The sequence below is a fragment of the Bombina bombina genome, chromosome 1 (assembly GCF_027579735.1).
Source record: "Bombina bombina isolate aBomBom1 chromosome 1, aBomBom1.pri, whole genome shotgun sequence".
Taxonomy (NCBI): domain Eukaryota; kingdom Metazoa; phylum Chordata; class Amphibia; order Anura; family Bombinatoridae; genus Bombina; species Bombina bombina.
This window is the reverse complement of record NC_069499.1, coordinates 1,530,318,613-1,530,332,492: the sequence shown is the minus strand read 5'-3', so window position 1 is coordinate 1,530,332,492 and position 13,880 is coordinate 1,530,318,613. Positions and strand designations below refer to the sequence as shown.

Sequence of the window (13,880 nt, the reverse complement as noted above, 5' to 3'; positions counted from 1 at the left end):
TGGAGGGTAGTACTCTTTGCAGTGGGACTGGAGTTTGAAGTAGTCCTGTCACTCTCTCAGTGATAGCCTGGGTGAAAGTTAGAGGGAGAGTCTTTCTGTGAAACCATCCCGACTCATATTAACAGCTCCATAAGCAATCTGCGTTGATAAGTTTCGCTGCCTGCTTTCTTCACTCCAGTCCATGTCAGGAGCAAGGCTACAAACCTGTCACATTTGATGGACTGTGTTCCTGTTCCACGGCGTAGATTCTGGTAAGATGGTTGCATTTTTTATTAATAATGATAACATAGAAGACAGGGTCACAGTGTGGCGCATTTTTATCTTGACAGAATCAAGGGTTAATATTCCTGGAAGGGGGATTATTGAACAGGGGGAGTTTATACATGATATTGTTTATTGTGTCATTGCTGCGCTATGTGCGAGATGAGGCTCTGGCAATGTGTGGAACTTGTTAGGTTTCTTAAGGAAACTTGCACGGCCATTTTTTGGCGCATTTTTCCCTAGTGCAGGGCGGTCCTGCCAGGCATTCCATGCGACTGGGTGTGGCTATCTATACTTCCTGTTGATCTGTGACGCAGGAGACGTAGCGGTTTTTGTAGTCCGGGTCCTAGGAGGTGTTGAGTGCCCGGCCATTGGTGGTATAAAGGTGCATTTTTAATCAATAAAGTTAGTCTAACCAAGCGATGGAAGTCTCTCCTTCCTTAATAAAGTCTCATTCCTGTGTTTATTGTGAGGAGGTTCTGGTAGATCAGCCTGCTCAACTATGTTACACATGCCTTGAAAAAGTTACAGCATCTAAATGTAAATGGATGTCTAGTACTACTGAGCTGTCCACCTATGAGGGTTCTTCGTCCTGGGAGGTACGTTCCCTATATTCATCTCTGATTGCACAGGCAGCGTCCCAAGGGTTCTACCGTTACTCCTTCTGGAGAGATTCACTGCCCGTCAGACTTTGTGGACCAACTGGAATCGGCGGTTTTGAAGTGATCCATGCCTTACCACGTTCTGCTAAGTGCAAGCATAGGGTTTATCATAGCGGCCCGGCCCAGAGTTTGTCCTCGCCGATGGGAGACCCAGAGGCTTTATACGAGGACAAGGCCCACTCCGACTCTTCTGAGGAGGCTTCTTCTGGGTCGGTGTCCCTTTCATCTAAACCCCCCGCGGCGGAGTAGCCTGGTTTTAGGTTTAGGACAGAAGAATTTGTGCTTTCTGCTATGGCAGGTGCTTGCTACTCTGGAGGTTCCGGAGCCAAAGATACCGAAGGAACCTGCGATTCCTAAGCTTGACAAGGTATACAAGGACAGGTTAGTACCTCAGTCTTTCCCGGTTCCCGTTAAGATGGCTAATATTATTAAGAACGAATGTTAGCGATTGGGTTCTTCCTTTTCCCCTTCTTCTTCGTTTAAAAAACTGTTCCCTGTTCCGGACTCTCAGCTTGAGCTGTGGGGGACCATCCCTAAGGTGGATGGGGCTTTCTCTACGCTCGCGAAGCGGACGACTATTCCCCTCGAGGATAGTTTGTTGTTTAAAGAGCCCATGGATAAAAAGCTGGAAAACATGTTGAGAAAGATGTTTCAGCACACAGGGTTTGTTTTTCAGCCTGCAGCGGCCGTTGCAGCGGTCGCTGGAGCTGCGACATATTGGTGTGACTCCCTGTGTGAAATGGTCGAGGGGTACACATCCATCAACGATATACAGGAGAAGATTAAGGCGCTGAAGATCGCCAATTCTTTCCTCTGTGATGCCAATATGCAAATTATTTGCCTGAATGCTAAGGTGTCAGGTTTTTCTGTTTTAGCGTGCAGGGCTCTGTGGCTAAAATCTTGGTCTGCGGACATGACTTTTAAGGCAAGGCTGTTGTCCTTGTCTTTTCAAGGAAAAATCCTGTTTGGTCCAGGATTGGATTCGATTATATCCTCGGTTACAGGAGGCAAGGGAGCTTTCCTACCACAGGATAAGAAGGCTAAGCCTAAAGGATCTACTTTTCATCCCTTTCGTTCGGATAAGGCCCAGTGGCAGCAACCCGCCACAAAAGCGGACCAGTCCAAGGGATCTTGGAATCCGGCTCAATGAACAAATCTAAGCAGAGCAAGAAGCCCGCCAAGACAAAATCGACATGAGCTGGCGGCCCCGACCATTCTCGGATCACGTAGGGGGCAGATTATCTCTATTCTCAGACGCATGGTTGCAGGACTTTCAGGACCCTTGGGTTCTAGAAGTGGTCTCCAAGGGTTACAGGATAGGGTTCAGATACCACCCGCCCGAGGGCAGATTCCTCCTTTCAAACCTGTCTTCAATACCAGGCAAGAGAGAGGCCTTTCTAGAGTGTGTAAGAGATCTCGCGCCTCGGGGTAGTAGAAAGGTAACTAGGGTACTATTCCAACCTTTTTGTGGTTCCAAAGAAGGAGGGCACGTTCCGCCATATTCTGGACCTAAAGTGTTTAAACAAGTTTCTGAGTGTTCCATCGTTCAAAATGGAAACGATCAGATCTATTCTGCCCCTAGTTCAAGAGGCGTAGTTCATGACGACTATAGACTTGAAGGATGCTTACCTTCATGTGCCAATCCACAGGGACCACTTCAGGTTCCTAAGATTTGCATTTCTGGACCAACATTTTCAGTTTGTGGCCCTAAAGGTTCTGGGACCTCTGCTTGCAGTGGCCAGGTCAAGGGGCATTGCGGTGGTGCCTTACCTGGATGAAATCCTGATTAAGGCGCTGTCGTTGAGCCTTGCAGAGGATCATTCAAGGGCTGCTCTTCTTTTGTTCCAATCTCACGGTTGGAAGATCAACTAAGGAAAGAGTACCAGGTTCCTAGCAACAGGGTGGAGTTCCTGGGCACGATAATAGACTCTATGTCCATGAAGATATTTCTCACAAATCAGCGGCGCAGGTAGCTTGTGTCCGCCTGTCTAGCCCTTCAGTCTTCCTCAAGCCCTTCGGTGGCTCAATGTATGAAGGTGATAGGTCTGATGGTGTCGAGCATAGATGTCATCCCATTCGCCAGGTTCCACCTAAGACCTCTTCATTTGTCCATGTTGAGACAGTGGAACGGTGGTCATTCAGATCTATCACAGCTGATATCCCTGGATGCTCGGACTCGGAAATCCCTCTCTTGGTGGATTTTTCCAGAGCAACTGTCCATGGGGACATCCTTCTTGAGACCGCCCTGGGAGATGGTGACCACGGACGCCAGTCTGTCAGTTTGGGGAGCTGTTTGGGGTGCCAGGATGGCACAAGGAAAGTGGTCCAGGGAGGAGTCTCTCCTTCCGATCAATGCTCTGAAGGCTTGGCCTTCTCTGGGGTCGGTCAGTTTTATCATATTCCAGACCGACAACATTACCTTGGTGGCTTACATCAACCATCACGGGGGTACGAGGAGCTCCCCAGCGATAAGGGAGGTGTCTCGGATCTTGGAGGGCAGAGTCCCACGACTGCTCGCTCTCAGCAAGTCACATTCCGGGTGTGGACAACTGGGAAGCGGACTTTCTCAGCAGACAGTCCTTCCATCTGGGGTACTGGTCTCTCCACCCCGAGCTGATTGCAGAGATTTGTCTCAGATGGGGAACGTCGGAGATGGATCTCATTGCGTCCAGACTGAATTGCAAGCTGCCTTGATACGGGATGAGGTCCAGGGATCCCCATGCAGAGCTGATAGATGCCTTAGTGGTTCCTTGGGGATTCAGCCTGGCTTACATTTTTCCACTGTTACCACTTCTACCTCATGTAGTGGCACACATCAAATGGGAGCGTGCCTCGGCCATTCTGATTGCTCGTTTGTGGCCGCGCACGACTTGGTTTGCGGATCTGTTGTCGATGTCATCCTCTCCGCTGTGGAGGTTACCCTTGTGCAGGGATCTGCTGTCACAGGGCCCCTTTCAACATAAAAATCTAGATTCTCTGAGGCTGACTGCGTGGATATTGAAGCCTAGTCTTGGTCAAGAGAGGCTTTTCTGAAAGTGTGATTGATACTCTAATTCAGGCAAGGAAGCCAGTCATTCGTCTCATCTACCATAAGGTGTGGAGGACTTGCTTGTCCTGGTGTGAGAAGCATGGATATCCTTGGCATAAGGTGAAGGCATCCAGGATTATGTCCTTTCTCCAAGATGGTTTGGAGAAGGGTCTTGCCGCTAGTTCCTTAAAGGGACAGATTTCGACATTATCAGTTTTGTTGCATAGGAGACTCGCTGAGCTCCCTGACATTCAATCTATTGTTCAGGCTCTGTCTAGAATCAGGCCTGTCTTTAGACAGTCGGCTCTGCCTTGTGAGCTTAATCTTAGTCCTTAAGGTTTTGCAGAGGGTTCCGTTTGAACCTATGCATTCCATAGACATTAAGATTCTGTCCTGGAAGGTTCTCTTCCTGTTGACTATTGCATCGGCACGTAGAGTATCTGAACTAGCTGCCTTGCAATGTGACCCTCCTTATCTGGTGTTTCATGCGGATAAGACCGTACTTCGCACTGGGTTGGGTTTTCTCCCCAAGGTGGTGTCTAACCGTAACATCAGTCAGGAAATTGTTGTTTGTGTCCTAACCCTTCTTCTTCAAAGGAGTGGTTACTTCATAACTTGGATGTGGTTCATGCCTTGAAGTTCTATCTTCAGACTACAAAGGATTTCAGACAGTCTACATCTCTTTTGGTGGTGTATTCTGGGAAGTGCAAGGTTGCAAAGGGCCTCTGCTGCTATTTTGTCTTTTTGGTTGAGGAGCTTGATTCGATTGGCTTACGAGACAGCGGGACATAAGCCTCCTCAGAGGATCACGGCTCATTCATCTAGAGCTGTGGCTTCATCTTGGGCCTTCAAGAATGAGGCCTCTATGGAACAAATTTGTATGGCGGCTACCTGGTCCTCCTTACACACTTTTACAAAGTTTTACAAATTTGACGTTTTTGCTTCTGCAGAAGTTGTTTTTGGGAGACAGGTTTTGCAGGCTGTGGTGCCCTCAGATTAAGGTCCGCCTTTTACCCTCCCGGTTTCATTCAGTGTCCTCTAGAGCTTGGTTATATGTTCCCAATAGTAATGAATGAAGCCGTGGACTCTCCTCCCCTTTAAAAGGAAAACATAAATTATGCTTACCTGATAATTTAATTTCCATCGAGGGGAGGAGAATCCACGGTTCCCACCCGTATCTCCGATGGGCGGACCTAAATTTAATACTCTTCTGGCACCATTTATACTCTATTTCTCTTGCTATTCCTGGTTCCCTCGGCAGAATAACTGGGGGATGAGGGAAGTGGGGGGAGGTATTTAAGCCTTTGGCTGGGGTGTCTTTGCCTCCTCTTGGTGGCCAGGTTCTTAATTCCCAATAGTAATGAATGAAGCTGTGGACTCTCCTCCCCTCGATGGAAATTAAATTATCAGGTAAGCATAATTTATGTTTTTCCTTAAAGAAGAGGCATGATATTACTGCATATTAGATATTAGAGGCATGATATTACTGCATATTAGATATTAGAGGCATGATATTACTGCAGACACAAATTCAAAGTTTTGAGAACTACAAAATCAAGAAACATTTTTTGACTTTTTCTTTAAAGGGATACTAAACCCAAATGTTTTCTTTCATAATACAGAGCATGCAATTTTAAGGAACTTTATAAATTTACTCCTATTATTAATTTTTGTTCGTTATCTTGCTATCTTTAAAAAGCAGGAATGTAAGGCTTAGGAGCCAGCCCAAACAAATAAAGGGGACTTTCATTCATGAAGTTTAAGATACTTAAAGGGCCATAATACCCAAATGTTTAAACACTTGAAAGTGATGCAGCATAGCTGTAAAAAGCTGATAAGAAAATATCTCCTGAACATCTCTATGTAAAAAAGAAAGATATTTTACCTCAAAAGTTCCTCAGTAGCCACCTCCCATTGTAAAAGATTTCTAAGCAGCATTTTAGTGTGTTTGTCCTGGGACATCTGAAGGGACTAGCATCGTGCACTCTCATATTATTTCACCAATCAGGTAAAGGAAGCTTACTATGAAATCTCATGAGAGTTAAGTCAAATCTCATGAGATCACAGTGAGAGTTCATGACCTCAGCACTGCTGATGCTGATTGGCTGCTGTTCATTTCTTCATTTTTTTTAATTTTTTTACCTGCAGCTGGGAGCAGTTGAGTATAACTTTTTACACAGAACTTACTCTGCTGAGCTGAGGAAATTGTGAGGTAAAATATCTTCCTTTTTTACATAGAGATGCTCAGGTGATATTTTCCTGTCAGCTTTTTACAGTTATACTGCATCAGTTTCAAGTGATTTAGCATATGAGTATTATGTCCCTTTAATGTAGAAAGCTCCTTTATTTGTTTCAATCGATATTTTTTTGCTAAGAGGTGACGTTTTCACCTCTTAGCCAATAGCCGGGCGGTAAATCCGGCTTGGCGACCATGGGAGCCAAATTTACCGCATGCTATTGTCTAAGAGGTGAAAACGTCACCTTTTATCAAACATTTTTTTTTTACCCGTGGGCTGCTGTAGCAGCTAAGAACGGCAATCGATTGAAACAAATAAAGGAGCTTTCTGCATGAAGTTTCTTATACTTCATGAATGAAAGTCCCCTTTATTTGTTTCAATAGTCAATCCTAGCGTTTGTAAAACGCTAGGATTGACTTTTACTTTAAGTCAAATAGAAGACACCTCTCTCTCTATAGCCTAGTGGCCCAACTTCTATGCAATGACATCCTTAGCTTCATGCTTCACCATCAGTTGTTAGTTTGTACATGGTGGTGACACGAAAGACTCCATTCATTTAATATAATTACATAGACTGTGACACTATAAAGAAAATCTATGTTCCATGATACTAATAGCTTGTGTTTGAACTTTTCACACATTTCAACTGAAGGCTTTTACATTCTGAGGCCTCCTGTCACCCTTAATGAGAATTCTAGCTATAGACATTGATGTGATTTCAACTATAATGTTATTACAAGTTGTATTTAAAGTAATTTTGCTGTTTAGTTATATATTTTATCTGACAATTGAACCACCACGCATTGATCAATATATCACTTTCTGACCTGCCTATAAAGCCACGTTCTCTGATGTGCAACACATTTATTTTATTTTGCAGTACACTTTTTTGACATTAAGATACAGAATCTATGAAAAGCAGGATAAAAGTAAATTATACAACTAATTTTATGGCTGATAGTGAGATGTTAGCTTTAGCTTCCTTTTTAGTATATGTCATAATACTGCTACAGCAGTATTTATACTGACCTTTACACTATGATGTTTGTAGCTAGTAGTTTTCAAATTTTATTATTTAATTTAAAAAAATAAATCTACTTACTTTTCTTTGGCTAATCTCTGCTTTAGATGCAGCAATATATTAAGCATTTATTTAGGTAATATTTAATTTGTCCTTTTAACACCATGGCAAAGAGATATACTTGTGTGCTATCATTAATTGACCCACCTTATATCTGGAACCTTTGTTCTTCTGCAGCAATTTCCTAAATCCATGGATTAAGAAATGCTCTGAACCCATAACTGGAGAAGTATAAAAATGCTAGTAAAATGATTGAATTAGTATGATTGTTGAGTTCAGTTATTTTCTTTTTTTAACAGATGATTCATAATTATATGGAGCACTTGGAACGTAGCAAACTTCATCAGCTAATAGGATCTGATCAACTCGAATCTACCATACACAGTAAAATTAGGTAAGATCTGTTTTGCTTAGTATATAACAAACAAAAGAATCACCCGGTTTCTTTGTGTGATTGAAATAATTTACCCATTGTCTTTTAATCCTAGAACAATAATTGGGCTGATTCAGAAATGCTGGGTGAATGATTGGAATGTTGTAGGGAACTCAATGTAAATGTGCTGAAAATAAAGCTGTGAAATTGTTACAGCAAATTTGCATTCTTTCTGTATAATTTATTTCTATACAATGTTTCTCTATTTCTTCTACAAGATACGACGAGTCCACGGATTTCATCCTTACTTGTGGTATATTAACCTCCTGCTAACAGGAAGTGGCAAAAAGCACCACAGCAGAGCTTTATATATAGCTCCTCCCTTCCCTCCACCCCCTGTCATTCTCTTTGCCTGTGTTAGTAATAGGAAGAGGTAAAGTGAGGTGTTAGTTTTAGATTCTTCAATCAAGAAGTTTTTTATTTTAAATGGTACCGGTGAGTACTATTTTCCTCAGGGAGATATGGAATGAAGATTTCTGCCCTGAGGATGATCTTAGCAGATGTAACTAAGATCCATGTTGGTTCCCACAGAGCTTCTGAAGATAGTGCAAGAGAAATCTTCAGTGTGGAGAACAGTGTCATGCTACAAGTAGCATTGAGGTATGTTCAGTCTTTTATTTCTGAGGAGTCTTTTGTATATCAGAACTGACTGACATTTCTTTCATGTAATTAGCAAGAGTCCATGAGCTAGTGACGTATGGGATATACATTCCTACCAGGAGGGGCAAAGTTTCCCAAACCTTAAAATGCCTATAAATACACCCCTCACCACACCCACAATTCAGTTTTACAAACTTTGCCTCCTATGGAGGTGGTGAAGTAAGTTTGTGCTAGATTCTACGTTGATATGCGCTCCGCAGCAGGTTGGAGCCCGGTTTTCCTCTCAGCGTGCAGTGAATGTCAGAGGGATGTGAGGAGAGTATTGCCTGTTTGAATTCAATGATCTCCTTCTACGGGGTCTATTTCATAGGTTCTCTGTTATCGGTCGTAGAGATTCATCTCTTACCTCCCTTTTCAGATCGACGATATACTCTTATAAATATACCATTACCTCTGCTGATTTTCGTTTCAGTACTGGTTTGGCTTTCTACAAACATGTAGATGAGTGTCCTGGGGTAAGTAAGTCTTATTTTCTGTGACACTCTAAGCTATGGTTGGGCACTTTTTTAATAAAGTTCTAAATATATGTATTCAAACATTTATTTGCCTTGACTCAGGATGTTCAACATTCCTTATTTTCAGACAGTCAGTTTCATATTTGGGATAATGCATTTGAATCAAATATTTTTCTTACCTTAAAGATTTGACTTTTTTCCCTGTGGGCTGTTAGGCTCGCGGGGGCTGAAAATGCTTCATTTTATTGCGTCATTCTTGGCGCGGACTTTTTTGGCGCAAAAAATCTTTTCTGTTTCCGGTGTCATAAGTGTCGCCGGAAGTTGCGTCATTTTTGACGTTCTTTTGCGCCAAAAAATGTCGGCGTTCCGGACGTGGCGTCATTTTTGGCGCCAAAAGCATTTAGGCGCCAAATAATGTGGGCGTCTTATTTGGCGCTAAAAAAATTTGGGCGTCGCTTTTTTCTCCACATTATTTAAGTCTCATTATTTATTGCTTCTGGTTGCTAGAAGCTTGTTCACTAGCATTTTTTCCCATTCCTGAAACTGTCATTTAAGGAATTTGATCAATTTTGCTTTATATGTTGTTTTTTCTCTTACATATTGCAAGATGTCTCACGTTGCATCTGAGTCAGAAGATACTTCAGGAAAATCGCTGTCTGGTGCTGGAACTACCAAAGCTAAGTGTATCTGCTGTAAACTTTTGGTAGCTATTCCTCCAGCTGTTGTTTGTATTAATTGTCATGACAAACTTGTTAATGCAGATAATATTTCCTTTAGTAATGTACCATTACCTGTTGCAGTTCCATCAACATCTAATGTTCAGAATGTTCCTGATAACATAAGAGATTTTGTTTCTGAATCCATCAAGAAGGCTATGTCTGTTATTCCTCCTTCTAGTAAACATAAAAAATCTTTTAAAACTTCTCTTTATACAGATGAATTTTTAAATGAACATCATCATTCTGATTCTAATGACTCTTCTGGTTCAGAGGATTCTGTCTCAGAGATTGATGCTGATAAATCTTCATATTTATTTAAAATGGAATTTATTCGTTCCTTACTTAAAGAAGTACTAATTGCTTTAGAAATTGAGGATTCTGGTCCTCTTGATACTAAATCTAAACGTTTAGATAAGGTCTTTAAATCTCCTGTGGTTATTCCAGAAGTTTTTCCTGTTCCTGGTGCTATTTCTGAAGTAATTTCCAGAAAATGGAATAATTTGGGTAATTCATTTACTCCTTCTAAACGTTTTAAGCAATTATATCCTGTGCTGTCTGACAGATTAGAATTTTGGGACAAAATCCCTAGAGTTGATGGGGCTATTTCTACCCTTGCTAAACGTACTACTATTCCTACGTCAGATGGTAGTTCGTTTAAGGATCCTTTAGATAGGAAAATTGAATCCTTTCTAAGAAAAGCTTATCTGTGTTCAGGTAATCTTCTTAGACCTGCTATATCATTGGCTGATGTTGCTGCAGCTTCAACTTTTTGGTTGGAAACTTTAGCGCAACAAGTAACAGATCATGATTCTCATAATATTATTATTCTTCTTCAACATGCTAATAATTTTATCTGTGATGCCATTTTTGATATTATCAGAGTTGATGTCAGGTTTATGTCTCTAGCTATTTTAGCTAGAAGAGCTTTATGGCTTAAAACTTGGAATGCTGATATGGCTTCTAAATCAACTCTACTTTCCATTTCTTTCCAGGGCAACAAATTATTTGGTTCTCAGTTGGATTCTATTATCTCAACTGTTACTGGTGGGAAAGGAACTTTTTTACCACAGGATAAAAAATCTAAGGGTAAAAACAGGGCTAATAATCGTTTTCGTTCCTTTCGTTTCAACAAAGAACAAAAGCCTGATCCTTCATCCTCAGGAGCAGTTTCAGTTTGGAAACCATCTCCAGTCTGGAATAAATCCAAGCCTTCTAGAAAAGCAAAGCCAGCTTCTAAGTCCACATGAAGGTACGGCCCTCATTCCAGCTCAGCTGGTAGGGGGCAGGTTACGTTTTTTCAAAGAAATTTGGATCAATTCTGTTCACAATCTTTGGATTCAGAACATTGTTTCAGAAGGGTACAGAATTGGTTTCAAGATGAGACCTCCTGCAAAGAGATTTTTTCTTTCCCGTGTCCCAGTAACTCCAGTGAAAGCTCAAGCATTTCTGAATTGTGTTTTAGATCTAGAGTTGGCTGGAGTAATTATGCCAGTTCCAGTTCTGGAACAGGGGATGGGGTTTTATTCAAATCTATTCATTGTACCAAAGAAGGAGAATTCCTTCAGACCAGTTCTGGATCTAAAAATATTGAATCGTTATGTAAGGATACCAATGTTCAAAATGGTAACTGTAAGGACTATCTTGCCTTTTGTTCAGCAAGGGCATTATATGTCCACAATAGATTTACAGGATGCATATCTGCATATTCCGATTCATCCAGAACATTATCAGTTCCTGAGATTCTCTTTTCTGGACAAGCATTACCAGTTTGTGGCTCTGCCGTTTGGCCTAGCTACAGCTCCAAGAATTTTTACAAAGGTTCTCGGTGCCCTTCTGTCTGAAATCAGAGAACAGGGTATTGTGGTATTTCCTTATTTGGACGATATCTTGGTACTTGCTCAGTCTTTACATTTAGCAGAATCTCATACGAATCGACTTGTGTTGTTTCTTCAAGATCATGGTTGGAGGATCAATTCACTAAAAAGTTAATTGATTCCTCAGACAAGGGTAACCTTTCTGGGTTTCCAGATAGATTCAGTGTCCATGACTCTGTCTTTGACAGACAAGAGACGTCTAAAATTGATTTCAGCTTGTCGAAACCTTCAGTCACAATCATTCCCTTCGGTAGCCTTATGCATGGAAATTCTAGGTCTTATGACTGCTGCATCGGACGCGATCCCCTTTGCTCGTTTTCACATGCGACCTCTTCAGCTCTGTATGCTGAATCAATGGTGCAGGGATTACACAAAGATATCTCAATTAATATCTTTAAAACCGATTGTACGACACTCTCTAACGTGGTGGACAGATCACCATCGTTTAATTCAGGGGGCTTCTTTTGTGCTTCCGACCTTGACTCTAATTTCAACAGATGCAAGTCTCTCAGGTTGGGGAGCTGTGTGGGGATCTCTGACGGCACAAGGAGTTTGGGAATCTCAGGAGGTGAGATTACCGATCAATATTTTGGAACTCCGTGCAATTTTCAGAGCTCTTCAGTCTTGGCCTCTTCTGAAGAGAGAATCGTTCATTTGTTTTCAGACAGACAATGTCACAACTGTGGCATACATCAATCATCAAGGAGGGACTCACAGTCCTCTGGCTATGAAAGAAGTATCTCGAATTCTGGTTTGGGTGGAATCCAGCTCCTGTCTAATCTCTGCGGTTCATATCCCAGGTATAGACAATTGGGAAGCGGATTATCTCAGTCGCCAAACGTTGCATCCGGGCGAATGGTCTCTTCACCCAGAGGTATTTCTTCAGATTGTTCAAATGTGGGAGCTTCCAGAAATAGATCTGATGGCGTCTCATCTAAACAAGAAACTTCCCAGGTATCTGTCCAGATCCCGGGATCCTCAGGAGGAAGCAGTGGATGCATTATCACTTCCTTGGAAGTATCATCCTGCCTATATCTTTCCGCCTCTAGTTCTTCTTCCAAGAGTAATCTCCAAGATTCTGAAGGAATGCTCGTTTGTTCTGCTGATAGCTCCGGCATGGCCTCACAGGTTTTGGTATGCGGATCTTGTCCGGATGGCCTCTTGCCATCCGTGGACTCTTCCGCTAAGACCAGACCTTCTGTCGCAAGGTCCTTTTTTCCATCAGGATCTCAAATCCTTAAATTTAAAGGTATGGAGATTGAACGCTTGATTCTTGGTCAAAGAGGTTTCTCTGACTCTGTGATTAATACTATGTTACAGGCTCGTAAATCTGTATCCAGAGAGATATATTATAGAGTCTGGAAGACTTATATTTCTTCTGTTATGTGTGATCAGTCCACGGGTCATCATTACTTCTGGGATATTATCTGCTCCCCTACAGGAAGTGCAAGAGGATTCACCCAGCAGAGTTGCTATATAGCTCCTCCCCTCTACGTCACCTCCAGTCATTCTCTTGCACCCAAAGACTAGATAGGAGGTGTGAGAGGACTATGGTGATTATACTTAGTTTTTATAACTTCAATCAAAAGTTTGTTATTTTACAATAGCACCGGAGCGTGTTATTACTTCTCTGGCAGAGTTTGAAGAAGAATCTACCAGAGTTTTTTCTTATGATTTTAACCGGAGTAGTTAAGATCATATTGCTGTTTCTCGGCCATCTGAGGGAGGTAAAAGCTTCAGATCAGGGGACAGCGGGCAGTTGAATCTGCATTGAGGTATGTAGCAGTTTTTATTTTCTGAATGGAATTGATGAGAAAATCCTGCCATACCGTTATAATGACATGTATGTATACTCTACACTTCAGTATTCTGGGGATGGTATTTCACCGGAATTACTCTGTAAAAGTACATTAAACCTTTTAATAGGTATTTAATTCATGTTAAACGTTTTTGCTGGAATGTAGAATCGTTTGCATTTCTGAGGTACTGAGTGAATAAATATTTGGGCATTATTTTTCCACTTGGCAGTTTGCTTGTTTTGATTATGACAGTTTCGTTTCTCTCTCACTGCTGTGTGTGAGGGGGAGGGGCCGTTTTTGGCGCTCTTTGCTACGCATCAAAAATTTCCAGTCAGTTACTCTTGTATTTTCTGCATGATCCGGTTCATCTCTAACAGAACTCAGGGGTCTTCAAACTTCTTTGAAGGGAGGTAGATTCTCTCAGCAGAGCTGTGAGACTTATGTAGTGACTGTGTTTTAAAACGTTGCTCTGTGAATTTTATGTTTAAAATTTAATTAGTGTTACTTTACTAATGGGAACAAACCTTTGCTAACAAGTTGTGTTGTTTTTAAAGAGTGATGCTATAACTGTTTTTCAGTTCATTATTTCAACTGTCATTTAATCGTTTAGTGCTTCTTTGAGGCACAGTACGTTTTTGTTAAATAAGATTGTAACCAAGTTGCATGTTTAT

At 41.7% G+C, this 13,880-nt stretch overlaps 1 protein-coding gene across 4 annotated transcripts in view; it reads left to right on the top strand.

Annotated features, from left to right (window-relative positions):
• SPAG9 (sperm associated antigen 9) overlaps window positions 1-13,880 on the top strand; it is an 828,940-nt gene that overhangs the window by 197,198 nt on the left and 617,862 nt on the right. For all 4 annotated transcript variants that reach the window (XM_053708414.1, XM_053708433.1, XM_053708441.1 and 1 more), the window contains exon 4: window positions 7,569-7,663. In XM_053708414.1, the coding sequence (XP_053564389.1) occupies window positions 7,569-7,663 (95 nt within the window). The remainder of the gene's footprint in view (window positions 1-7,568; window positions 7,664-13,880) is intronic.